The 26,476-nt window shown below is 40.0% G+C and overlaps 1 protein-coding gene across 6 annotated transcripts in view; it reads left to right on the top strand.

The window, feature by feature from the left end:
* Nucleotides 1–26,476, top strand: part of FBXL4 (F-box and leucine rich repeat protein 4) — a 116,980-nt gene that overhangs the window by 11,136 nt on the left and 79,368 nt on the right. For 4 of the 6 annotated variants that reach the window (XM_037894502.2, XM_037894505.2, XM_037894507.2 and 1 more), the window contains exons 3-4: nt 9,065–10,120; nt 24,754–25,102. In XM_037894502.2, coding sequence (XP_037750430.1) covers nt 9,609–10,120; nt 24,754–25,102 — 861 coding nt within the window. In that variant the 5' untranslated portion in view covers nt 9,065–9,608. Of the gene's footprint in view, nt 1–8,193; nt 8,349–8,431; nt 8,457–9,064; nt 10,121–24,753; nt 25,103–26,476 lie in introns of those variants that run through there. The other 2 variants (XM_037894504.2, XM_043542680.1) reach the window with 2 other exon arrangements.

Genomic DNA, 26,476 nt, shown 5'->3' with positions numbered 1-26,476 from the left:
TTAATTCTGAGAAAATCTGGACAGTTATTCCATACTGCCAAGTGACCAGATAGCGCACACATGGATCAGCACGGATCCACCAGCATGTGGTAAAAATTCACTCTTGGATGTCCTACTGCACAGAGAGTAGAACAGAAAGAGGAGCAGTCAAATATTTTTGTATATGATTTTCTAAGAGATATGCTCTAGCGCAGTGGTTCTCAAAGCCGGTCCGCCGCTTGTTCAGGGAAAGCCCCTTGCGGGCTGGGCCGGTTTGTTTACCTGCCGCGTCCGCAGGTTCGGCCCATTGCCGCTCCCACTGGCCCCGGTTCGCCGCTCCCACTGGCCCCGGTTCGCCGCTCCCACTGGCCCCGGTTCGCCGCTCCCACTGGCCCCGGTTCGCCGCTCCCACTGGCCCCGGTTCGCCGCTCCAGTCCAATGGGGGCTGCGGGAAGGGCGGCCAGCACGTCCGTCGGCCCGCGCCGCTTTCTGCAGCCTCCATTGCCCTGGAACGGCGAACCGCGACCAGTGGGAACCGCGATCGGCCAAACCTGCGGACGTGGCAGGTAAACAAACCGGCCCAGACCGCCAGGGGCTTTCCCTGAACAAGCGGCGGACCGGCTTTGAGAACCAATGCTCTAGGGTTATTTGGGGGAAGTTCTATGGCCCATTATAGAGGAAACCTAGATCAGTGGTTTTCAAACTGCAGGTGGCGACCCAGTACTGCGTCGTGGAATGTAAGGCACTGGGTTGTGACGGCTCTGGTCAGCACCGCTGACCGGGCTGTTAAAAGTCCCGTCGGCGGTGCTGCCCAGTTAAGGCAGGATAGTCCCTACCTGTTCTGCAACCGTGCTGCACCCCAGAAGCAGCCAGCAGCAGGTCTGGATCCAAGGTGGGGGGGCCACGGGCCTCCGCATGCTGCCCCCTCCCTGAGCACCAGCTCCGCACTCCCATTGGCCGGGAACCAGCCATTGGGAGCTGCGGGGGGCAATGCATGAGGGCGAGAGTTGCACGGAGCCGGTTGTGCGTCTCTGCCTAGGAGCTGGACCTTCCGGGGCCCAGTGCGGTTTGCAGTTCCAGGACAGGCTGGAAGTCTGCCTCTGCACCCCGACTGCGCTGCTGACTGGGAGCTGTTGGAGGTAAGCCTGAGCCCCCTCCTGCACCCCACATCCATCATCCCTGGCCCCACCCCAGAGCCTGCACCCCCAGCCCAGAGCCCCATCCCACATCCCAAACCCCTCATTCCCAGTTTCGTTGGGTCATGGGCATAAAAATTTTCTTCAACTGGGTCGCCAGAAAAAAAGTTTGAAAACTGCTGATCTAGATGATCATAATGGTGTCTTCTGGCCTTGGAATCTATGAAATCAGTTACACAGCCATGATTATAAAACTGTTTGAAAAAGAAAACTGTGTTGAAAAAGAAAACTTTATATATATTCATATGAGTGACCCATTGATCAGCCTGAAATGCAAGTCCACATACATATATTATGAATTATGATTGCTAGTGTTATGTAATTTAATAGGAAAATTATATATACAACATTATCACAAAGTAATTATAAATACTTAAACAAAACATTTTTTTGATAAATGGGAATTATTACCAATAAGTACATTTAAGAATTCTTTAAAAAAAAATCCAGGTACAGATATTGAGATAACAAGTGCATATAAATACCCAGCAGTCCATTGAAAAGTTGATGTGATGAAATACCAATTTTTTTATAATTGATAAGGATGTTTGTTTACTATTGGCATTGTAAAAACTTATGTTAACTGTTAATTTGCTTGGGGTTTTGTAAATTAAGTAAATAGTAAAGTACATTGGTGCTTAGCAACCTAAATTTGTTGGGCGAAGCAAAGAGTTTTTTTTGTAATTCTGGTATGCTCATTTTATTTTTGTACTTGTCTAAAAAAGAAAATATATAAAATAATATTTAATTGAATCCAAACTGAAGACATTATCTTTTATCTGAGGTGTTACTGACTGGCGCACAAGAGAAACTGAACTCTAAAAGGCAAAGACAGTTGGCGATACTGACTTTTGTCCAAGGTCTTGGGCATGGGGGATGTGGTGTGACTGCAGCTTCCCTCTTCAAACAATGCCATATGACTGATGAGGGGGTTGTCAGAAAACCAACTGATCTAGAAGGCATGTGGACAGTTTGTAATGTGAATTTTGCTACATTGTTCTAGAGCATGAGTACCAGACAATTAAATTAGCTATACCTAAAAATGAAACTGATTTATGTATTTTAATTAGGGCTGTTGATTAATTGTTGTTAACTTACACAATTAACTAAAAAAAAATGAATTGTGGTTAAAAAAAAATTAATCTCGATTAATCACAGTTGTAATTGCACTGTGCAATTCATAGAATAGAATACCAATTGAAATTTATTAAATATTTTTGGATGTTTTTCAACATTTTCAAATATATTGATTTCAATTACAACACAGAATACGAAGTGTACAGTGCTCACTTTATATTATTTTTATTACAGATATTTGCACTGTAAAAAAAAGATAAAACAAGTAGTATTTTTCCGTTCGCCTCATACAAGTATTGTAGTGCAATCTTTATCATGAATGTGCAAATTACAAATGTAGATTTTTTTGTTACATAACTGTACTCAAAAACAAAACAATCCTAAAACTTTAGAGCCTACAAGTCCACTCAGTCCTATTTTTTGTTCCGCCAATCGCTAAGACACACAAGTTTGTTTATATTTCCAGGAGATAATGCTGCCCGCTTCTTATTTTCATCCCCTGAAAGTGAGAACAGGCATTCGCATGGCACTTTTGTAGCTGGCATTGCAAAGTATTTACATGCCAGATATGCTAAACATGCATATGCCCCTTCATGCTTCGGCCACCATTCCAGAGGACATGCTTGCATCCTGATGATACTCATTAAAAAAAATGTGTTAATTCAATTTGTGACTGAACTCCTTGGAGGAGAATTGTATGTCGCCTGCTCTGTTTTACCTGCATTCTGCCATATATTTCATGTTATCGCAGTCTTGGATGATGACCTAGCACATGTTCGTTTTAAGAACGCTTTCTCTGCGTTTTGTGAAATCTACAGTGAAAAGGTAACAATGTGAGATTTCTAAGGATAGCTACAGCGCTCGATCCAGGGTTTAAGAATCTGAAGCGCCTTTCAAAATCTAAAAGGGTCAAGTACGGAACATGCTTTCAGATGTCTTAAAAAAGCAACACTCAGATGTGGAAACTACAGAACCCAAACCATCAAAAAAGAAAATCAACCTTGTGCTGGTGGCATCTGACTCAGATGATGAAAATTAACATGCATCAGTCTGCACTGCTTTGGATCTTTATTGAGCAGAGCCTGTCATCAGCATGGATGCATGTCCTCTGGAATGGTTGTTGAAGCGTGAAGGGACATATGAATCTTCAGCACATCTGGCATGTAAATATCTTGCAATGCCGGGTACAACAGTGCCATGCAAACACCTCTTTTCACTTTCAGGTGACACCGTAAACAAGAAGCAGGCAGCATTAGCTCCTGCAAATGCTCAGACAGACAAGTTTGTTTACAACTGGCTGAACAAGAAGTAGGTCTGAGTGGACTTGTAGGCTATAAAGTTTAATGTTTTTTATTTTTGAGTGCAAAATTGTTTTTTTGTACATAATTCTACATTTGTAAGTGCAGCTTTCATGATAAAGAGATTGCACTACAATACTTGTATTAGGTGAATTGAAAAATACTATTTCTTTTTTACGTACAAATATTTATAATAAAAAAAATAAAGTTAGCACTGTACACTTTGTGTTCTGTTATAATTGAAATCAATATATTTGAAAATGTAGAAAACATCCAAAAATATTTTAATAAATGGTATTCTGTTATTGTTTAACAGCTCGATTAATCACGATTTATTTTTTTAATCGCTTGACATCCCTAATTTTATTTGTCCAAGTTGTGTAAAATGCAAAAATAAAAAACATAACTGGTGGAAATGATGCTTGTTTATGATTAAAGCCAGGAAAAGCACTTTGGGCCCAATCTAAAGCCCACTAAATCAATGCAAAAACCAAGGCTTGAGCCTTTTTTCATCAATTCTAAGGCCAGAAGGGACCATTGTGATCATCTAGTCTGCACACACAGGCCACAGAACTTCCTCAAGTTAATTCATAGAGCATATCTTTTAGAAAAATAACCAATCTTAATTTTAAAATTGCCTGTGATGGAGAATCCACCATGACCTTTAGTAAGTTGTTCCAATGGCTAATTTCTCTTAAAAATGTACACCTTATTTCCAGTCTGAATTTGTCTAGCTTTAACTTCCAGCCCTTGGATTGTGTTACACCTTTTCTTGCTAGATTGAAAAGTCTGTTATTAAGTATTTGTTCCCCATGTAGGTTAATAACTTTATACTTGGCTGGCTTTCACTTTACGGAGGGTATGTTTACGTTGCAATCTGAGGTGCAATTGCAGCATGTGTAAACATATTCGAGCTAGCTTTTATATAGCTAGTGCAAGTACCAGTAGCAGGGAAGCCACAACAGCACGGACTTTAGTGTCTGCTAGGCACTGAGTAAGTACCCAGAGTCTAGGACAGGCTTGTACAGTAACTCCTCACTTAACTTCGTCTCAGTTAACGTTGTTTCATTGTTACGTCGCTGATCTATTAGAGAACATACTCATTAAAAGTTGCGCAATGTTTCCTTATAACGTTGTTTGGCCATGAGGGCTTGGAACCAGGGTGGGCCGGTAGCCCCCCTATCAGCTCCCTCCACCCCTCAGTGCCTCCCACCTGCCTGCAGCCCCGCGGATCAGCAATTCTTCCCTCTCGCAGCAATTAGCTGTTTTGCAAGTGTTCAGGAGGCTCCGCAGCAAGGAGTGAGGATGCGATGCGCAGCCTCCCTCCTCCCTTCCTGTGCCTCCCACCTGCATCAATCAGCTGTTTTGCGGCATTCAGGAGGTTGGGGGAGGAGTGAGGACATGCTCGGGGGAGGGAGTGGAGTGGGGGGGGGTGGGCGGGCGGGCCTGGGGCAGAGCCAGGGGTTGAGCACCTGCCGACACTTTGGAACAGCAGAGAGAGTCAGCCATTCTGAAAAAATAGCTCCAGTTATCCATGCCTTCTTATTGGATCTCCAAATGACTGGAAGGTGTTCCTTTGAAAATCCCTTAAGAGCTTGTGGTGTTTCAGATTGGTACCCTGCCAGCGGTTTCATCTTCATGTCTCCAGCAGCATTACCACCTAGAAGGTATACATGGAAGGAATACTGTGCCAAGGAAAATCTTGATTTCAAGATTTTCTTACTTATTGATAATGCACTGGCTCATCCAATCAACCTGGACAACCAGTGTGAAAAAGTCAAAGTTGTCTTTCTGGAACCTAACATCACTCATCCAACCCATGGACCAAGGAGCCATTGCTGCATTTAAGGCGTATTACTTACGCCGTACTTCTGACGAGCTCATCAGAGGCACCGATGGGGAAGGCAAGCCTATGATTCAGCAATTTTGGTGTGACTACAACATCCGCAAGTGCATCGATAACATCGGTAAGTCCTGGGCTGAAGTCACTCAAGCATGCGTGAATGGTGTGTGGGGGAAGTTGTGGCCTGACTGTGTCGATGACTTAAAAGGATTTAAAGATGTTATCCCTGCTATTAAGAAAGATATCCTCAGCTTGGCCAAGAAAACAGGTTTTGATGAGGTGGAAAAAGCCCGTGTTACACAACTTCTGCAGTCACACGGAGAAGAGCTAACCAATGAAGATCTGATGCAACTAGAGGTGATGAGAGCAATGGAAGAAGACAGCCAAGAAGTAAAAGAAGAACCAACTCATCGAAATTTGACTGCCAAACATCTTTCTGAAGCTTTCCAGATGATTGAAGCTGGTTTACAAATCCTTAGTGATGACCATCCTAACAGGGAACGCATCTCCAAGTCGTTAGGAAATGAATTACTATAAAGACATTTACCAAGAAAAAGAAAGGAAAGCAAAACAACAATCTCTAGATGTATTTTTTTGAGTTGGGAAAGTTCAGCAAGAGGAGCAGCTGGACGATCCACCCTCTGATTCCACCTCCTCAACCAAGTTTCACAATCATCATTGCTGAATACAGTATGACATTATTTGTTTAAAATTGTTTAAAACTTGTATTGTATATGTATATAATGTCTTTTGTCTGGTGAAAAAAATTTGCCTGGAACTAACCCACCTTGTTTACATTAATTCTTATGGGGAAATTAGATTTGCTTAACATTGTTTTGCTTAGTCTAATTTTTCAAGAACATAACTACAAAGTTAAGTGAGAAGTTACTGTATAGTTTGCACTGAAGCTCATGCTGTGGCAGTTTCACTGCTGTTGGTACTTGTACTATCTCTGTTAAAGCTAGCTGCCATGTGTCTGCACATGGTGCAGTCACACATCTAGTTGCAATGTAGATATACTCTAAGTCTTTTGAAAACTTTTAAATGGTTGTTTCTCTGATGGTCCATTGAAAATAATCTTTCTGTCTTTCTTTCATCTGTTTTGGCCTTCTGTCTGTATGCTGTCTCTGGTAGCCTGCACCCCTCAGTGATGAAACCACGTTGGGATAAGGACTGAGCATTTGTCGTCCTACTTTATTTACCAAAAAAAAAAAGTGTCTAACAGTTTATCCAATTAATAAATTACCTTTGCTTATACTTAATAAAAAACAGAGCCCTTGAAATTAGGACTATCGAATAGAAAAACTGATTTTTAAAGACATCAGTTGTCCATTTTGCAGACAAATAATAAATCCTTAAACTTTAATCTGCAAGGTTACAAAATGTTTTGGTACGTAACAGTAACACGTAGTGCCTAACACAGTGGTTCATGATTAGGGCTGCCAGGCGCTATAACTAATATAAATAATAATAGATGTACAAAGACACTTTTAAAATATGCTTAATTTTTTGTGGAATATGCACTTAGCATATAAAACGAACAGCTGATTTTTTTCATGCCAGTGCCTAGAACTAGTGTGTCATTATCCATTATGTTCACTGATTTTTCAAATAATTTATGGGCACTGGTTCATAGTCTTCTCAATTCCCAATCTACAGTTTTCCAAGGAGCAGTGAATATAGAACTGGGGGGGTGATTTGCAAACTGCTGGGGAAATTGGGTATGGTATAGGATCCTACAGAGTGGTATTACACTCACAGGTAGCTGAATCTCATTGCAACTTCCTGCTTCCGCTTTAAAACTAGAAACAAAATATTGGGGGGGGGGAGGAATTTGTCAGAAGTAACACACAAAACACTAGTTAGAATCAAATTTTGGAATTTGCACCTGAATTCTAATGATTTTAAAAATAAAAAATCTGCTTTTTTTTAATGACGTTTCCTCATCGGAGGCATCTTGTAAAGTGCTTTCCTTTCCCTTGGGGTGCTGCGCCACACAGGTGAGGCTTGTGGAGAAATGAAGGGTGCAGATCTGATGATCTATTCTAGCACTTATTTCCTTTTTTAATCTTTAAATAAGGCATGTTAGATCAGGAGAAAAGAATCCAAAAGTGGTTTTTTTACGTAGTCCTAGTCTTCAGTTAAACTTTTAATTCGCCCCAGTTGAAAAAGAGAGAACAGCAACTTGTTGCTTCCTTTGCATGTCTCTTCCAAAGGCCAGGGCCTTTAGAACACCTTTTTGTTTGGCTTTGGCTTCCCTGCAGAGCTCAGGGCTGAGCCAAGACAACTTCTTATGTTTTCCCCGCTGTGGTAGGTGCCAAATGTAGTTCAAGTTACGATAGCGAAAGCTGGTATAAAATCTGATTTTAAGGACAGAAACTAGACCAACAAAAATTGTAGGAGGAGGAAGAAGAAAGAAAGAGTGAACAGTTCCTCAACATATGTTTTCTCACTGTCAAATATAGGAGCGGAGGCTGCAGCCTGCCTTTATCTTACGAAACCTGCACTGTCAATTGCTAATAGTATTCTGACAAAAAGGGGGCTCAGTGGATGCTACCCATATATGTATGGATGTTGATTTTTTGGGTTGTTTTGGTGGTTTGTTTTTGAAGTTGGGGTGAAGTGAGTTACACCAGAAAAACAAAGGTTGTATGACTAAACAAAGTATTGTCCCAACTGCGACTTACTTCAAATGGTAAATGTGCAGTTGGCCTGCTAGAACAGCAGAGGCATTAGGTTAATGATTTGTTAGTGTTTGTCCTGAAGTAGAAGTGCAGCCACTGTACGCCCCAGTGATTAATACAGTACACGCCCAGTAAATGTCTGCTGCAGAAACACTTCATCTATTTTAGGAGATGCTTAGTCATCCTTTCTCCAGACTCCAGCACTGCTCTCCTCTCTTTACCACTGAAGCCAGTGAGCAACAGTTAAACAAGATTTCAGTGGAGCAACAAAGTTAGTTGTATTTTTTTAATTATGGTGGGGAGATTAATTTTGGTATGTCTTGCTTCTTGATAAGCTGTAAGGAAATATTTTGTTACTAATAGAAGACTGATTATATTGGTAAATCTAACAGTTTTTGCCTTATAGTTGTTTTGTGCCTGCTAACTTTGCCGTGGGGTTTGTAAGATAATCTTTATTTGTAGGAAATCTAATATGGACATACCCGTGTCGTTAAAGTGACAGATTAAAAATTACATGTTTTCAAACAAATTTCTTTACCTGAAGAACTTTTAAAACCTAACTCTTCTACCAATTATACTAATTGTTTACTTTTTGCATGCCAGTCAGTCTGGACAGTGAAAACGTACTCCACTTTTTTAGCTATTGTCAGATTTTAGTCACCTTAACTTTATGGTTCTTGTGTGCTAGTTCAGTGTTTTCTCTTCATCTCATGCTCTCTTGTTAAAGCTTACTTTTCTAGGATATATCTTATTTGATTAGAAAGTAATCCAGAATAAGCATACAGTTTACATAAAGTACGCTCTAGGATAACTGCTGAAATGTGGTTTTGTTTGATAGATTAGACTATTGCTGTAGGTATTATACTTGTTTTTTGTTTTTATATTTGTTCTAGTTAGAAATAGTTTTCAGGGCTGCAGTGTCCAGGTTTAGCAAATTTTGAATCTAATACAGTAAATATATGAACCAAAATGTCTTCTTTTTTTCAGATGTAAAACACCGTGCATATAGACTTCTGCTTCTGACACCGTCACAGAACCCTGAACGCCTACCTTGTGTCATGGCTGTATAGAAGACATCCAGCTGATATTATTAATGGACTCCAATGAACATCATTTTGGAGTCCACTGACTTTTATATCAGGGGTGCATGCTCTCATGGACAACATGAAAGGGTAGTGCTGAAAGTTTTACATTGAAAACAACATTTTTGTTACTACTGCAGGCTGGTTATCTAACATGGAAAATAGTTAGTTTAGTTTTTGGCTCAATTTAACTTTCAGAAAACGGCCTTTTTTTTTATTCAGTGGCCCTATAGAAACCACTTGATTTTAGATTTTTAATGACAGCGTTGTCTTAAGATGACAAATTAGAATGAGTAAAAGCAAATAGGTTTCCTACTGGAAAAATTTTCTGTGTTGACCATGTTTAGCCATTCTGTTTTATTCAGCTATTTTTTTGAAACATCCCCCAAAGAGTTAATGCACCTTATATAGGACGCCTGACCTTTTGCAGCTTCATAATTCATATCTAGATGTCACCGGTGTTTCCCATGTTAACAGTTCTCAGCATGTTTTACTATATCTGCCTTCGGCGCCGAGCCAGGACAGCGACAAGGGGAGAAATGATGAACAGCCGGAGAGCTATTGAATCAAACAGCCGAGCCTTACCTATCAATGTTGAAGTAGTCCAGTATGCCAAAGAAGTGTTGGATTTCAGTTCTCATTACGGTAGTGAAAACAGCATGTCCTACACCATGTGGAATTTGGCAGGTATTCCAAATGTGTACCCCAGTTCTGGTGACTTCACTCAGACTGCTGTGTTTCGAACTTATGGAACTTGGTGGAATCAGTGTCCTAGTGCCCAGTTGCCATTCAAGAGGACTCCACCTAACTTCTATAGCCAGGACTACGTAGAGCTTGCTTTTGAGGAGCCAGTTTATCCCACAGCAGTGCATGTTCTGGAAACATATCACCCTGGGGCTGTAATTAGGATTTTGGCTTGTTCTGCAAATCCATATTCCCAAAATACACCAGCTGAAGTAAGGTAAACTTTTACTGAGTATCTCTCTTTAACTTACTAAATAGTACAACCACAAAAGAACGTTTAAGTTGGGTTTCAGTCTTTACTTTCAGTGTCTGAGTACTTTATATCAGACCCACAAATACGTTGTTTACTTCAGTGTATGTTTAAAGCATTTTTATTTAGGGTACATGTTTTGGTTTCCAACATTGTTTAATATCAATATTGTAGTGTTAGATTATTTATTGAGACCATTTAGGGTCAAAGCTCATGCAGGTTTCATTTGTATAATAATCGTTCTTCTAGCAAGCCAAACCTACAAATAATCTATATGGAACTTTTGGTAAAAAATAGTTACTATGCATTTACAGTAACTTGTTAATTAAATGACGCTTCTCTGGAATTTTTACTTTCCCCCAAATAGTGAATTGTTTATACAGTGTTCCATTTTGAGGTGAAGATTTTTGGAGTTACTGTGTTGTAAGGCAAAATGTGCCTATTGCTCAAAATTTATTTTTAAGTTTTGAATGTAATCCTTATTTGCCAAAACAACCTAAACTAAATTTGAGTACAAACAAAATAAAAGTTTGCTTGTGAGGTGAACCTTTGTATGCTATGTTTTATCTTAGAGTGACTAGTTAGGCTAAAGTAATATGTTCCTGAAAATAGCTTATAATGGAAATGCAGGAATAAATATGTCCAACTACAGAGTATTAACACTAGCCAGTTCCTCCAACATTTTCATATCTTACGATATTAAAAACTTTCATAGATGTGTATGTACTTCCTTATATTTAAGATCTTGAGCTAATTAAATAAGTGGAAACTGCATGATTCTAAGTGAGGGCAGCACTTTCAAGGTATTGACTTCAGATTCTGTGGCGTTACAAACTTGTTAAGCATTTCTAGTAAGTCTTTTGCATTAATGTAGTTACAGATGTTTGTTCCTTACCATTCAGTGTGGCTCACTAGATGGGGCATTGGACTGGGAGTTGGGAAACTTGGGTTCTTTTCCTGGCCATTTGACTGGTCTGTTTGATGATCTTGATTAAATCACTTAGTTGCTGTGCCTTCTGTTTCCCCATCTATAAAGTGGGGATGATACATAGCTCCTTTGTAAAGCATTTTGACATCTATGGATGAAAAGTGCTATCTAAAAGCTGAGGGTGGTAATATTATATAGCAAGAATGAAAAGGAAGAAATTCTATCCTAAGTGTTCCACGTGCAAGCTCAAAAAAATATATCAGCTGTATGAAGATGTAGGGCTAGATTTTCTCTGGTGTCAAGAACCATTTGGCACAAGGGTGGGAGTGGGCCACTGGCTGGTCAGTTATATTTCCCTAATTTTGAAACCGTAGCTTCTTCAGCTCTGGCATAAATTAGAGCAGCCTAGTGGAGCACAGCTATGCCGATGAGCATAGCCTGATTGGGAGATGCTTGGCGCAGGAGCCAGCTCAACTGGCTTTATGCTAGCTAAGAGTCTCTCCCCTTTCCTGAGGTAGTTTTCAGAGAGTCAATTATGACCAGATTCTAGCATCTTTGAGCCACCAGGGATTGCAGTAGAGAATCTAGCCTCCAACCATCTCTAAAAGCAACCATGTTAGACAAATGTTAGCCATTTACAAGTCTTGGAAAAATCCACTCCCTTTTGTGAATAGAGCAAGAAGCTTTCCTGGGCAAGTGCCATCAGCTTCTGTAGAGCTGAAACTTTAATTTTTTTTTGGGGGGGGGGGGGGGACCCTTAACCTCTAATACTCTGTGATTGCAAAGATAACTTTCCAAATGAGAACCTAGTGCAAACTGATGCAGTCTGTTGTTCCTAAATGTTCAGACAGATAGTTTGTGTCTCTGCTGTTATTTATAGCTTTGTTAAACACAGCAGAGTGAAAACTAACGGGAATCTTGTCAGTTTTCACTCCCACTATTACGAACTCTGGGCAACAATGAAATTTACAGTCTGCTTCTGGAACTTTTAAAAGCTATGTGTGATAGTAGAATTGGCACCATGGCCTTTGATGGGGGAGGTGGACCCAAAAATAGAGAGTAGGATGGGATGGATTAGGTGTGTGTTTGGGGGGGTCACCACTCGTCTCTATTTTTGGGTTCACTCCCCAGTGAAGAGATACAATGCCTGATTCTGCAGTCGTTCGTAGTTTTTAAAAACTGAAGAAACAGAATAAAACTGACCTATTTTTGCAGATTCACTGCTGCACTCAGAGTTCTCAATTACAAGACCTAAGGTGGAGTGAGAGGTTAAGGGGGAACAGAAAGAGAAACAAAAAAATATAGGGGAGGAAGTAAAGCACACACTTTAGGGGAAAATAGAAAGGGTGTAAAGGGCTAGAGAAGGTGAAAAAGATAAGAGGAAGAAAGCACTGAAAACAACATGGGGCAAAGCTATATAATGATCAGTATAGGATAGAGAAAAAGTGGAGTTGGGCCAGGGCTGGAAAGAAGGTTTAACAAAAACAACAGAGTTACTGTAGTAAGTTCATTTTAAAAAATGCATTAAATTTAAAATAATACATTACAGTCTAATATAGTACACAGTAAATAGTACACAATATTTTATACACTGTGCCTCTAAATTGAGGACTTTGGAGGGGCCTGGCCATGCAGGTAGTCCTTGAGTTAGTAGGTTTTTATGTCCTGGCTACTTAAGTGATTCAGTTAACCAGTACATTTTGGGGGCTAATTGGTTCCCCAAACTCCCTAATTAAGACTTCTTATGTGGGTGCATAAACCGTAAAAGGTAGATGTGTGTGTGTCATCATGATGTGTTCAACTGTCACAATTTATTTTGTGTTGTTATATCAGTGTGTTAATGCAATTGGGTGTAGTTGTTTGTTTAAATTTTCCCCATTTATTGAATAAATATCTGTATACTTGAAAAGTAAGAAATTTGAGTTCAAAGAACAGCAGTAGGCCAAACAGTTAACATTTAATTCACTACGTTTCTAACCATGAGATGAGAAAACTCAAAGCATTGTAACGTGCAAACCATTTGTGGGCAGGTACACTGAAAAATCAGCTTTCAGTCTTCATGAATTTGGGATCCAAGCTAGAAGCCATTCATGGTCTATCAGTTTGTGTTAAAATATTTTCAGTTGTCTGCCTATGCACTGCTGATGTTTACAAAAATAGATTTTTCTTTATCTCTCTTTGTTTTAACTACTCATATATGTCACGCCCCAAAATTGGTTTACTAATTTGTTTGGCAATATTGTGCTATAATAACAATATCTAGGATAGTAATGAAAGGACTGAAAGGAAATAATGATATTGAGTGTTTTTATTGATGCCGAATACCATTAGTTTATATAATAACATCTAAACTTTGAATCCGTTTAATTCCTTTGTTCATAAGAAATAATATGCCTCTTAATTTTAAAAAATCTTTTTAAAAATTCTCTCTTGAAAGCCTATTACTTGATCAGATTGATCTTGGCTGAATAAGCTAGTTACTGAGGTAGACTGACATAAGAGGAATGAAAGTTGCCTACTAAACTAAAGGAAGTTATAAAAGGAGAAAAAAATAGTGAAAATAATTTACTCAGGCATAGCAAACATTTAATGATAGGTACCACTTTCCTCTTGAGTTTATGGCATATTCAACAGTTACTTCAGTTTGGTGAATTAGGGTGACCGAGGAGCGATTTTCTTCTCTTTCCTCCACCTCCCAAAAAGCCTTTCAGATGTGATCTCCACAAAAATAATTCTTCTGAGTTTTCTCTGAGACAAACCAATCCAGGCCTGTTTACTCCAGAGGAATCAGAATTAAAATATTGGACTAATTATTTATTTTTATTGTAAATCATAATGAAATGTGTTTGTATAAAAAGGCAGAATGGATTATGGATTGTGCCTAGTTACTTCATTAACTATAGATTATTGGACAAATATAAAAGTTTATAAAGTTGAAACATTGTTCACTGAGGTAGGAAAATAAGGGCCTGATCCTGCAAGCACTTGCTATCAAGTGTAGTGCTTGGTTTCAGGGAGACTACTCAAGCAAATAACCTGAATTTTTTTTTAAGATACAGACATATCCACATGCTGATGAAATGCCTCAAGTACTGCTAATTGAGGAAATTATAGTAAAAGAACTTCCAAGTACTAAGCTCAATTATTTTTTTAGAATTTAATTGGTAAGCATTCATTTGTGCAAAGCCAACACCAAGAGTAGCAAAGTGTTGGCAGGATTGTACCTTAAGTTTTGGTCTGTTTTATTTGATTTTTCTTCCCCAGATTTACATAAAATGTATTTTGTCCTGTGTGGGTATCCATTGTTCTCTGACTATTATCTTTGGACCAGTTTCCCCATCTGAAAGGAGATAATGATACGTACCTCCTTGGTAATGGACTTCGAGATCTCTGGATGAAAAGCTCTGAACAAGAGTTAAATATTATTTCTGTTGGAAATTCCCTTCTTGGAAGTAAACAGAAGATCCCTCTTCTGATATATCTAAACATAGATATATATATATTTTTAAATCAAGCTGCTTTTTGGCTCCACTTCTGGCATGTTTGATATATTGCAGTCACATTGACAACCTAATCTTTTGCCTCTGTGCAAAGCTGATGACAATTCCTCAGGACTTTGTGGCCCTCTTTTTTTTCAGGCAGGAATCTCCTGGGTTTTGGCTTCCTCCAACCTAGCAGCAGTTTGGTAACTAGAGGGCAAGTCCTTCTTTAGGATATCATAGGAATTAGAGAATTTCCTTGTTTTAGAATTCCTTACAGCTAGCAGCAGCAGAAGGAAGGAGGCAGGGCACTAAAATCACAGATATGTGGGGCTGGACCTCAAGGTCATTTCATCTAGCCTCTTACACTGAGGCAAGACCGGGTATACTTAGACCATCCCTGACAAGTGTTTGTTTAAGATGGTCTTGAAAACCTCCAGTGATAGGGATTCCACAACCTCCTTTGGAAGCCTATTCCAGAGCTTAACTATCTTTATAGTTAAAACGTTTTTCTAATATCTAACCTAAATCTCCCTTGCTGTAGATTAAGCCTACTACTTCTTGTCCTACGTTCGGTGGACATGGAGAATATTTGATCAGCAGCCTCTCTATAACAGCCCTTAACATATTTGAAGACTGTTATCAGGTCCCCCCTCAGTCTTCCTTTCTTAAGACTAAACGTGCCCACTTTCTTTAACCTTCCCTCATAGGTCAGGATTTTTAAACCTTTTATCATTTTTATTGCTCTCCTCTGGATTCTCTCTAATTTGTCCACATCTTTGTTAAAATGTGGCACCCAGAAATGGACACATTATTCCAGCTGAGGTCTCACCAATGTCAAGAAAAGAGGGGAAATTACCTCCTGTGTCATATATACAACACTCCTATTAATATACCCCAGAATGATATTAGCCCTTTTCCCAACTGCATGACCAAGTCTTCAATTTGTAAAGGTAGTTTTGAATTCTAATCCTGTCCTCCGGCCTCTCCCAGTTTGGTGACATCTGCAGATTTTATAAGCATACTCTGCACTCCATTATTCAAGGCAGTTAATGAAAATATTGAATAGTAGCAGAACCAGGACAGATCCCTAGAACCCCACTAGATATTCTCCTCCCCCCACCCCCAGTTTGACAGCTAACCATTGATAACTACATAAGCTTTTAAATGGTTGTGTTTCTGATGGTTCATTGAAAATAATGTCTGTTTCTTTCTTTTCATTTTGGCCTTCTGTCTGTGTGCTGTCTCTAGTAGCCTGCACCCCTCAGTGATGAAACCACATTGGATAAGGACTGAGCATTTGTCATCCGAGTTTATTTACCAAAAAAAAAAGTCTAACAGTTTGTCCAACTAATAAATTATCTTTGCTTATACTTAATTAAAAAAATAGAGCCCTTGAAATTAGGACTATCCAATAGAAAAACTGATTTTGAAAGACATCCGTTGTCCATTTTGCAGATAAATAATAGATCCTTAAATTTTAATCTGCAAAGTTACAATGTTTTGATACTTAACAGTAACACATAGTGCCTAACACAGTGGTTCATGCCTAGGGCTGCTAGGCGCTACAACTATAATAATAGATTTATATTAGTTGTAGCGCCTGGCTTTTCAGATGTACACAGCCAGTTTATCATCTGCTTTCTTTTAAATGAGACTAAGCATGACTGCAAGATCCAAAGAACAGATCTGTGTGAGGAGAAGTAATGCTCAAGGTGTGGGGTCCCACCCAACTGCTACTTATGTTGAATTTTTTTGCCCGAACTGTACAAGGGAGTATGAAAATCTCTGTAGTTTGGTCTCTCTTCTGCTCAGAATCTCAGACCCATGCTGTCTCTCTTTATAAGTTTTCAAAGATGTCATCCAAGGGTTCTCTTTCTAGGAACAGTGCTCTTAGGCATCCATCCCTAAAGCCTCAGATTATTCTATTATTTAATTGAACCTTTTGAGCCCCATCCCATACTCTTATACAGAACAGTTTGTCTCAATTCCTCATAGGAAAAAAGAAGGCCCTGCTTCTCCCTCTCCCTGCCCTGTGGAACTCCTTAGGCATCCAGATCTTGTGACTTACAAGTGTTTCTGGCTGCTTTGTTTTTCATTAGTTACCCTGGGTCTCTTTCTTTCCAAGTACCATCATAAGAAGGGAGGCATTACAAAAGTTCCAGCCAGCCTCTTATCTGAGCAGTTGTCCAACTATCACCAGCATTTGCCCAAGTTATTAGTGGGGAAGAATGAACTGTCCTGTCCGTGTCATACTTGGACCTATCCACGTGATGAGCGTTGCCTTTTTGTGCAGAGTAAGGTGGATGGGCTGATGGATCTAATTTTCTCTTCCCTATACTTTTCCCCAGATCCTAGTTGGTTAGAACCCTTCCAAGATGTAAAGATGGAAGATAGTTTCTTTTGACTTTTTCTTATACCAGAGGCTATGGAGAAGATTGTGCACTCTGAATGAATGGCCAAATCCAGAGTAAAAAGATCTGCTAGGAGAACCGCTCAAAAATGCTATACTAAGTGTAGCTAGGCCAAATGGGTAAATTTTTCCGCCTCTTCACTTTTAACACCACCTTCCTTCAGTTTCTCCAGGACCACTCTCTGCACTGGAAATTTCTAAGCCCAAGGGCCTGTAAGGATTTTGTGGACCAAAAGATTAACTGTTTGTTCAAGAGAGACTTTGTGAACATAGGACCATCTATGCCCGGAGTAGTTAGCTCTGTAAACAACTTTGTGCTTCATGCACTGCTAAGAAGTCCTGTAGTTGTTTAGAGAGAGTTCTCATTCAGATTCTGCTGCTGCTGCGCCGCTGCACACTGCAGTAAATTGCTGCTTATACCTTTTAGGCCCAGACACTGCTGCTGGCGCTGTCTGCTTCAAGCTCCCTTTGATGGGGACAAGCTTTTCAGGGACTCGCTTGAAAAGGCACTAAACGGCTCTTCAGATTTGAACATGATCATACCTAACCGTTCCTCAACCTGGAACTCGAGCAAATTTCAAGTCCTTTTATCATAACTGCAACTTCCAGCAATTCCAGAATCCTGTATCTCTTCTGCTCTACTAGATCCAGAAAATACTTCCTAAACACTTGTCAGAGGGTTGGGCAGTTTCTTCTTGGACAGTGAAGCCCTGCTGGCTAAGGAGGAAGACTGAAGAATTTTTTCTCCTCCTGGATCAGAACAGGTGTTCTACATTAAAAGTCCCCTTAAAATATAAAAAGTTTAAACATTTTTCATCCTCTGTGGGTGAGCTATTTTCCACTAAAGACTGTTGTTGATATTTCTTGCTGCTCGCTACTCTCCATCAGTATTAGTGTGACAGAGCAGCATGCACTATTTAGGTGAAATTAGGTATCTTACCTGTGTCTTTTCCTAGTAGGTACCCACTACTTTATCAGAACTCGCCATGTGCTTATTTAATACCTAGTTTTTCCTTTTTTTTTTTTTTTGGTTTTCTGGGAACTGGTACAGTCTTCATTTGTTTATTAAGAGGTCTGGAGAATGAGAAAACGTAGCAAAACTTTTCAGTTCATTTCTTATTAAATAATGGAGGATTTTCCCTCTGCTTTCTTGGTTGGACAGTTGTGGGTTTTTAAAATTATTTTTATACTCTCTTAGTTCTTAGTCTTTAGAGTGCTAATCGTGCACTGAGATCTACTCATCCCCAGGTGGGGCTCCCCAAAGACACAGAGGACCACCCAAACAGAGCTCAGTGCGAGACTCTGCCTTTATCTCCTTAATCAGCGCTCTGTCTACGTTCTCAAAATGGCTGTAATAATTCAAATGTACCAGTAGGGCAACTTGGGCCTCTCTACCTACCTTTTCCTCACCAAAACCAAACAAAAAAAATTTCACACAATAAGTATCTCCTTTATTGCCTCCCTGTTCAATTGAAGGAAACTGGGAGAAACATTTGTAGCTGAGGAAAATAAGTTTACCTTTTTTCTCCCCTCCCAGTAACTGTGCTCTAGAGATGCCACTAGTTTCTCCATTTGAATCAGTCTCTTAAAACTTTCCGGTTGTTTGCATTTTGTTGCTGTCAGACTGGAACATTGTCTTTGTACTTAAAGGGGAGCTGTCATCTCAGAAATCACTTTTCTATCTGAAGTTTTTTAACGTAACTCCCGTTACAGTAGCAACTTTGATTACTAAATCTGAAAGGGTAAAAAAATCCTCCATTTTTCGATTGTTTTGTGGTTGACAATTTCACTTTCCATGCACTAGTATGGTGACATCCCACTTCAGTTACTGCTCTTGGAGCTCATGCTATTTCCCAATCAGTCTGACAGTGTGTAACAAGGAAAGTGTTAGTACTTCACAGTATATTTGGTGGCTGCTATGCAATTATTTCTCATTTAGTAACTTAGTTTGTTATGCATTTCTTCTTCATGCTAAGGTCCACAGATCCATTTGTAGCTTGTAAGGAGAATCAGACCTCTAGGTCACTGGCAGCAGGGGCATGCCATGTCTCCTAATGTTCCCTCCTTTTTTTTTTTTTTTTTCCTGCCTCCCCAGTGGCTGGCAACTCAGCCAGGCCTCCCAGATGCAGAGCTTTCCTGAGGGAAATTCCAAATATTTTTTCAAATTGTTAGATTAGCAGTTTGGCTCAATAATGTGTCTTTAATTCTCAGCGGTGTCCCAGGGCTGCATTTGATTTTGGGGGAGACTGCCCTCTCATCTCTGCTTCCCCTTCTGAGGTGTTTGCCACAACTGGTATTCCTAGAGGTTTCAGGGAGAGCGCTAGACTGAGGATGCCAGAGGCAAAAGGAAGGGTGTGAGTCTCCTGCTTCACCCCCTTATCTGCTGTCTCATTAGGAGAGCTCTGTGACAATGTGGGTAGAGTGCAGTTTCTCTCACAGCCAAGCCAGGACAGGGTCTGTCCTCCCTAAGTAGGAAAGGTCCCAAGCAATATTGGAGAGGTCAGTTGTGCTGGGCAAGTTGCAATCTAGGCTGGGCAAGGACACCTTGACCCCCTCTCTGGTAAGTGAGTGCTGTGCTCGAGAAGTGCTGGAAATGCAGTAAGAGGCCATTCTGGCTTCCAAAAAAATGCCAGAACAGTTTCTGGAGCATTCCAGTAGGACTCGAAACTGCCCTTCCCCCAAGCAGGAGAGGAGGCAGGCAGGCAGGACTGGAAAAGAACTGAATTGTTCCCAGCCTCAGTTGTAGGTTGCCATGCCTTGCCACTATTCCACCTCCTGCCCCGAGCACATGGCTATGGAGTGATAAGAGGGAGGGCAGCCCAGGTGCTGAAGAACTGCTAGGCAGTAAAGGACCTCTTAGCCCACTATTTCTTTCTATCCTGGGCTCCATTTCATAAGGCCAGAAGGCTTCTCAGTATGCACCAGCCAAAATCTAACCTGGTATCACTACCGAAGAGAAATGTGACTATTTTCTCTGGTGTTCAGGGACTTGGCCCTTCTAATGAGGGAAGATTTTATCTGAAAACAGTGGGCTCCTCACTGTATAGGCTCTTCACAGTCAGGCATCATGTCAGCCTCCTCCTCTGGGCATAAAAACCCTCAGATGGCATCGGGCCAACAAAAATAAATATATGAATTGTCGTCTGACACCCTAAGTGCCACTGCATGCTTTCACAAAAAATGCTGACATGGGTGGACAGTAATGCAAATATTGTGCTTCTCAACTTAAAAATTATATGGCTTAAGAACTTCTCCTATGAGGGAAAGAGTGGGATTCAAATTTGTTTCATACAAGTATATGAGGTTTGGTCCTTTGGACCAGAAGCTCAGACAAATCAGTTCCTAGCTATCTTAGTGATACAGTGGGAAACTATGGAGAGCTGAGGCAGAAAAATTAAATTCATAATCCTAACATCTGCCAGATACTATAGACAGGAATGCAGGTCATATGGGAAATTGAAGCAGTCCATGAAGTACAACAGGAGAAAATACCTCTTTGCAAGTGGTAGCTAGAATAAATGATGACATGTTGTTCATTTTAAGAACACTTTTACTGCAGATTTCACAAAATGCAAAGAAGGTACCAATGTGAGATTGCTAAAGATAGCTACAGCACTCGACCCAAGGTTTAAGAATCTGAGGTGCCTTCCAAAATCTGAGAGGTATGAGGAGTGGAGCATGCTTTCAGAAGTCTTAAATGAGCAACACTCTGATGCGGAAACTACAGAACCCGAACCACCAAAAAAGAAAATCAATGTTCTGCTGGTGGCATCTGACTCAGATGATAAAAATGAACATGCGTCAGTCCACACTGATTTGGATTGTTATTGAGCAGAACCCGTCATCAGCATGGACCCATGTCCCCTGGAATTGTGGTTGAAGCATGAAGGGACATATGAATCTTTAGCGCATCTGGCGCATAAATATCTTCCGATGCTGGCTACAACAGTGCCATGCAAACGCCTGTTCTCACGTTCAGGTTACATTGTAAACAAGAAGCTGGCAGCATTATCTCCTGCAAATGTAAACAAACTTATTTGAGTGAGTGGCTGAACGAGAAGTAGGTCTGAGTGGACTTTCAGGCTCTAAAATTTTACATTGTTTTATTTTTGAATGCAGGGTTTTTGTACATAATTCTACATTTGTAAGTTCAACTTTCATGATAAAGAGATTGCACTACAGTACTTGTATTAGGTGAATTGAAAAATACTATTTATTTTGTTTTTTACAGTGCAAATACTTGTAATCAAAAGCAAATATAAAGTGAGCACTGTACACTTTGTTTTCTGTTGTAATTGAAATAATATATTTGAAAATGTAGAAAACATTCACAAATATTTAAATAAACGGTATTCTATTATTAACAGTGCGATTAATCGCAATTCATTTTTTTTAATCGCTTGACAGCCCTAGTTTTTATTAATGAATAAAATACATTTATTTAACTACAAAAAGATATTTAAAGTGAGTACAGGTATAAGGCATTAAAGTCAGAAGTGGTTACAAGAGAAATAAAAATAAAACACTTCATAAATTTAACAAGCTAGACTTGGTTCAAGGTGAAGTTCTTACCACATCTTCCCAGAAACATTTCTGACCAAATTCTCAGGCCAGAATCTGCTAGCAAAACCCAAACACTGTTTCTTTTGTTGTTTTAGGTGAAAAAGAGAGATGGAGAGGGAGAGAGAACTTGGGGTGTTTTTGCCCCTCACTGTTGTAGTTCAGTCACCCTGGGAAATGCATTTAACTTTCCTAGTTATAGTTCATTTGAACAGTAAAGAAGGCAACATGGTGTCTGGTGGTGAAAGAGAGTGTGCATGCTGTTTGTTCTCCTCTCTGTTTGCTGAAACACAGATTTTCCTTGTCTCCTGTCTTAGGACCCTGTTTACAACTTTTATATAAATTGAGATGCACACATTTCTGTGTTTAGGACTTTTCCTTGTGCAGGGCTGTGTGATTTTTGAACATGAGCTAGTAACATCATCCAGGGGGATTTTATAACTTAACACATAATGTTGCTACATATGTTTCACTATGATATTATTGACCAGCAAGTTATTAGTTTTCAAATGGTACATTACAACGGATATTTTGTACAAAGATTATTGCAATGGTGTGTAGGGTATGAATACAAGGATGCATTCAATCACAATAATCTACCATGTTTTAGATATCCATATTTAAAAGATGCTGCTGCTTTCCATCCTGCAGGCACACTTCTATGAAAATCCTGTTGTGACAGCTCTGTGGACTTTAGCGTGAAGGAGAATAGAAGAATTTATCCATGTTTATCTGAAAATTTCCCTTTGGGTAATAAAATCCGTAGACACAGCCCACTTTGAAGACAAATGGATCATTCAGAATAGAGATGGAAATTAACATCCAAGGATTTGGATTTGTTGTCATTAGGTAGAATTTATCATGCTCTGCAGTAGGAGAAATTGTATATTTAACACAATCTGTAATTTTAAAAAGTAGATATGAATTAACCTGGCTGGAGTAGTAATGTCAGGGGAACGTCAGGAGGTGGGGCATTCCCCCACTGCCAGTGACTGCCAGGTCTGGTTCTGCCGCCAAGCTGAAAGCAGGTTGAAGTACCCAGTGTAACTGATCTGTTGACCTTATTATTGAAGGAAGGAAATTTTCCTGTAAGCATGGATACATGTTCCTATTCTGGATTTTAATTTTGTCAAGTGAAATTTCCAGGCCTTATTTGCACTGAGTAATTTTTTTTAGTGGAAACGTTGCTCACATTTTATTTTCTGTTTAGCAGGACAAGTTAATTGTCCAGTATTGGTATGAGTAAACAATATTTTGATTTGTCTAAATATTCAGAAGTAGTTATCATCAGCATATACTTGTTACAGATTCAGAGTGCTGATAGCTTCTATCAGAAAGGAAGCCCAATTACTGCAGAGTCAGTGTCAGGTATCTGAGACCAGTGTGACAAAGCTGAGGTGAGATCTTTGAAGCCAGGACAAGGATAGTCAAAGGTGGGAGGAAGCTACAATTGGTGAAAGTTAACTGGATTTATATATAGGGTACTGAGAATGCTGCAGATACAATGCCACAGGAAACAGCAGCAGTAGCTGTTGTAGGTTTCCCTGTCATCAATCTACCTGTTCAAGGAAGCAGAAGGAGTGGGAGCGGTGTGAAGTAGCAGCTGTGACTGGAGCACCTGTAAAACCCCTCCCTATGTCTGGGAGTATGCAGAATACATTTAAAGAGCAGACCTCTCCATTCCCAGGCCTGTCTACAAGGCTGGGGAGCACTGCAGGCTTGGTGGGGATAGGGCTTCTCTTCTTTCTCTAGACTACTCCATGTGTGGTTTGCTGCTGGTGACACTGCCATTCACTGAAGGAGGTGCATCAGAGCGGATGTATGAATGGGAATTCGTGCATCTCCTGGTACTCCTGTCATTGGGCCCATGTAATAGCAGGGGAAGATAAAAATGTTCAAAAAATGCTTGTTACAAAAAGAAAAACATCAAGAAATTTACAAATGATCAAAGATGACTTGAAGTTTGTGTTTTTAAATTCTTATCCATAATATTGCAGTAATGAGTAGGGCTCTGCCAAATTCATGGATGTGAAAAATGTGTCATGGACCATGAAATCTGATCTTTTGGGTGGTTTTACCCTATACTATAAAGATTTCATGGGAGGGAGGAGTCCAGTGTTTCTCAAACTGGGGATCCTGACCCAGAAGCAGGTTGCTGCCTTCAGAGCTGGGTGGCTGGAGAGTGGCGGCTGCTGGCCGAGGACCCAGCTCTGAAGGCAGCAGCACAGAATTAAGGGTGGCATGGTGTGGTATTTCCACCCTTCTGCGCAGCTGCTGGTGGGGTGCTGCCTTTAGAGCTGGGTGCCTGGCCAGCAGCTGCCACTCTCTGGCTGCCCAGCTTTGAAGGCAGCACCACCGTCAGTAGCAATGCAAAAGTAAGGGTGGCAATACCGCAACTCCCCTAAAATAACTTTGCGATCCCCCCACAGCGCCTTTTGGGGTCCAGACCCCTGCAGTTACACCACCGTGAAATTTCTGATTTCAATATGTGAAATCATGAAATTTACTTTTTAAAAAAAATCTATGACCATGAAATTGATCAAAATGGACCATGAATTTGTTCCCTACTAAAGAGGCATTTCACAATGAATGACTTCGAAGAGAAATTCTTGCTTATCTGCTAAAAAGTCAACAAACTAGAACTTAGGCACTTTAAAAATTGTCATTATCTGGATTATTAACTACTCCTATTTTAATGACTTTATGCTATAATCTTTAATATATAGTTTTTTGTTAAAAATGTGCTTGTGGGGAGGGGAATTAGGAAGAAGTTTTGGCTAAGTATTGTATGGTTCTTCATGTGACCCTCTGTTCTATATTTAGTATATATGTACTAATATATGGAGTTTACCATACAAGGTTATTCTCCTTTTTACCACACTTGCATAAATTGTGATATGTTACAAGGATTTGTATGTTTGTGTTAGTAAAAGAACACATTTGTTTGTTCATGAGCACACATCCTATCAGTAGTGCAAAGGAAGTACAATAAGTGTAAAATCTTAATATGTGATGAGCCTGTTAATTTTTTTCTTTTTCAGGTATTTATGGAAGTCTGGGGAAATAAAGCAACCTTAACTGGCCTCTCAGCCAAGTTCCTAACTTACTAAATACTTGTACTTTTGCCAGAGTAGCACATTGTGCGTAAGTTCAGAACTTACATTAGTAACACATCTTTTTGTATTAATCACTGTATTATATGTGCAATTTTCTTTTGTAGGTGGGAAATCCTTTGGTCAGAAGCACCTACCAAGGTGAATTCTCCTCAGGCTCGCCAGTTCACACCTTGTATTAAACAGATTGACTTTCCCACAAATCTAATTCGATTGGAAGTAAATAGTTCCCTTCAGGACTATTACGCTGAATTAGATGCAGTAGTACTACATGGTGTGAAAGAGAGACCTGTACTTTCACTTAAGACTTTGATGATACATATGAATGATTTGGATGAAGATGATGATGATGAAGAAAAGAATGACTGTGAAATGGATAGTCTTAATAAACAGTTCAGCGTTTCAGCCCTCAGGGAATGGACAACTAATGGGTATTTTGATAAACTGCCTTATGAGGTAAGGAAAAAATGCTTATTATACTAAAATGGAATTGTCTCAACCAGAGGGCAGAAATGCTGTATAGTTACTGATCCAAAGCTATTTTTTTTTTCCTCACTGATTATGCAGTTCCTTGCATTCTGGTTGTGGGTGTGTGATTTACATAATCATTGTATAGTTATTTCTCAATAGTCATATAATAAGTGACTCCGTATACTTTTGGTGGTTGTTATTAGCCAGTCAGTGTTCAGGTAACCAGACTGTGAGCATGTGCATTTGAACTTAGCTATTATAAACCCTCAGTTCTGCCTCTTGAACTCAGAATTTTTCATCTGTTTCCCAGTAACATGCACACTGCTGTGGCTTTTCATTCCTTTCATTTGAAAAATTCCAAACTTTACATGAAGGAGAAGGAAAAATACTAAAAATCAAACTACTGAAATAGAAATCATTTTAAAAATAGTTTAAACCCTCCATCTTTCCCCTTGTCCCTGTCTACATAGGGCATCAGGACTCTTGTCCCTAAAATAATTACTATACAACATATTTGTATTTATTGTTTGTATTGGGGAAAATCTCGGCATCTTCCACCCAACTCAGTGTTGAAACACAACACAAAATACACTAAAGCCACGATCTCCAACCTTTTGCATATTATTTTGAAAAAGTCAAGAGGTCACAATCAGAGTCTGTCCTGTTCTAGTGCATTTGCAGATCCCCTCCTCTGCAACACGGAAGACGCAGGAACCACCTGTAAGTTCTATGGGAAGAATACACTCAGCATGGGGAAGTCACCAATAGCTTTAGGGCCAGCAAAGACAGCTCCTCTCCCTTCCTCCCTGTAGTCCCCAGTGCAGAGGGTATATTGGCCGTGGGGAGTGGCTGGAATACACTGTGCTCAACTGTTAGTACACTGTGTTGGGGATTATAGCCTTCTACTCAGATGATAGCTGTCTGTAGGCTTCCCTTATCTGTAGTAAGGGAGAGAATTGGGGAATCATAACTGGTACTGGTTTCCAGCTTTTCCTTTTTCTCACCTCGCTTTGGATGTGCTGGCTGGTTGGGGGCGGGGAGGAGCCATCCTTTGCTAGGCATTCCCCGGGACTCAGGCAAGCTCTCCTTGGGCTTCCCAGACCCTGGCAAGGAAGAAGGCAATAGAACAGGCAGTTACATTCTCCTTCCCCTGCAGTGCAATAGCAGCTACTGAGAGTGCTTCTAGCTGGAATCGGAGCTGCTCTTGGTGTTAAAGGGGAAATGCTGGGAGGTGGTGTTCTCTTCCCCACCACCTCCCCAGGTTTGGAGCTGGTTCAATCACTTTCCATTTTAAAACTGCAGGGCATGGCTCAGAGAACAAATTTTCAACTCAGAATCAATTACAAAGTTTTTTTTCTT

This window comes from Chelonia mydas, chromosome 3 (assembly GCF_015237465.2).
Source record: "Chelonia mydas isolate rCheMyd1 chromosome 3, rCheMyd1.pri.v2, whole genome shotgun sequence".
Lineage (NCBI taxonomy): Eukaryota > Metazoa > Chordata > Testudines > Cheloniidae > Chelonia > Chelonia mydas.
This window is presented reverse-complemented; position numbering and strand designations above follow the sequence as displayed.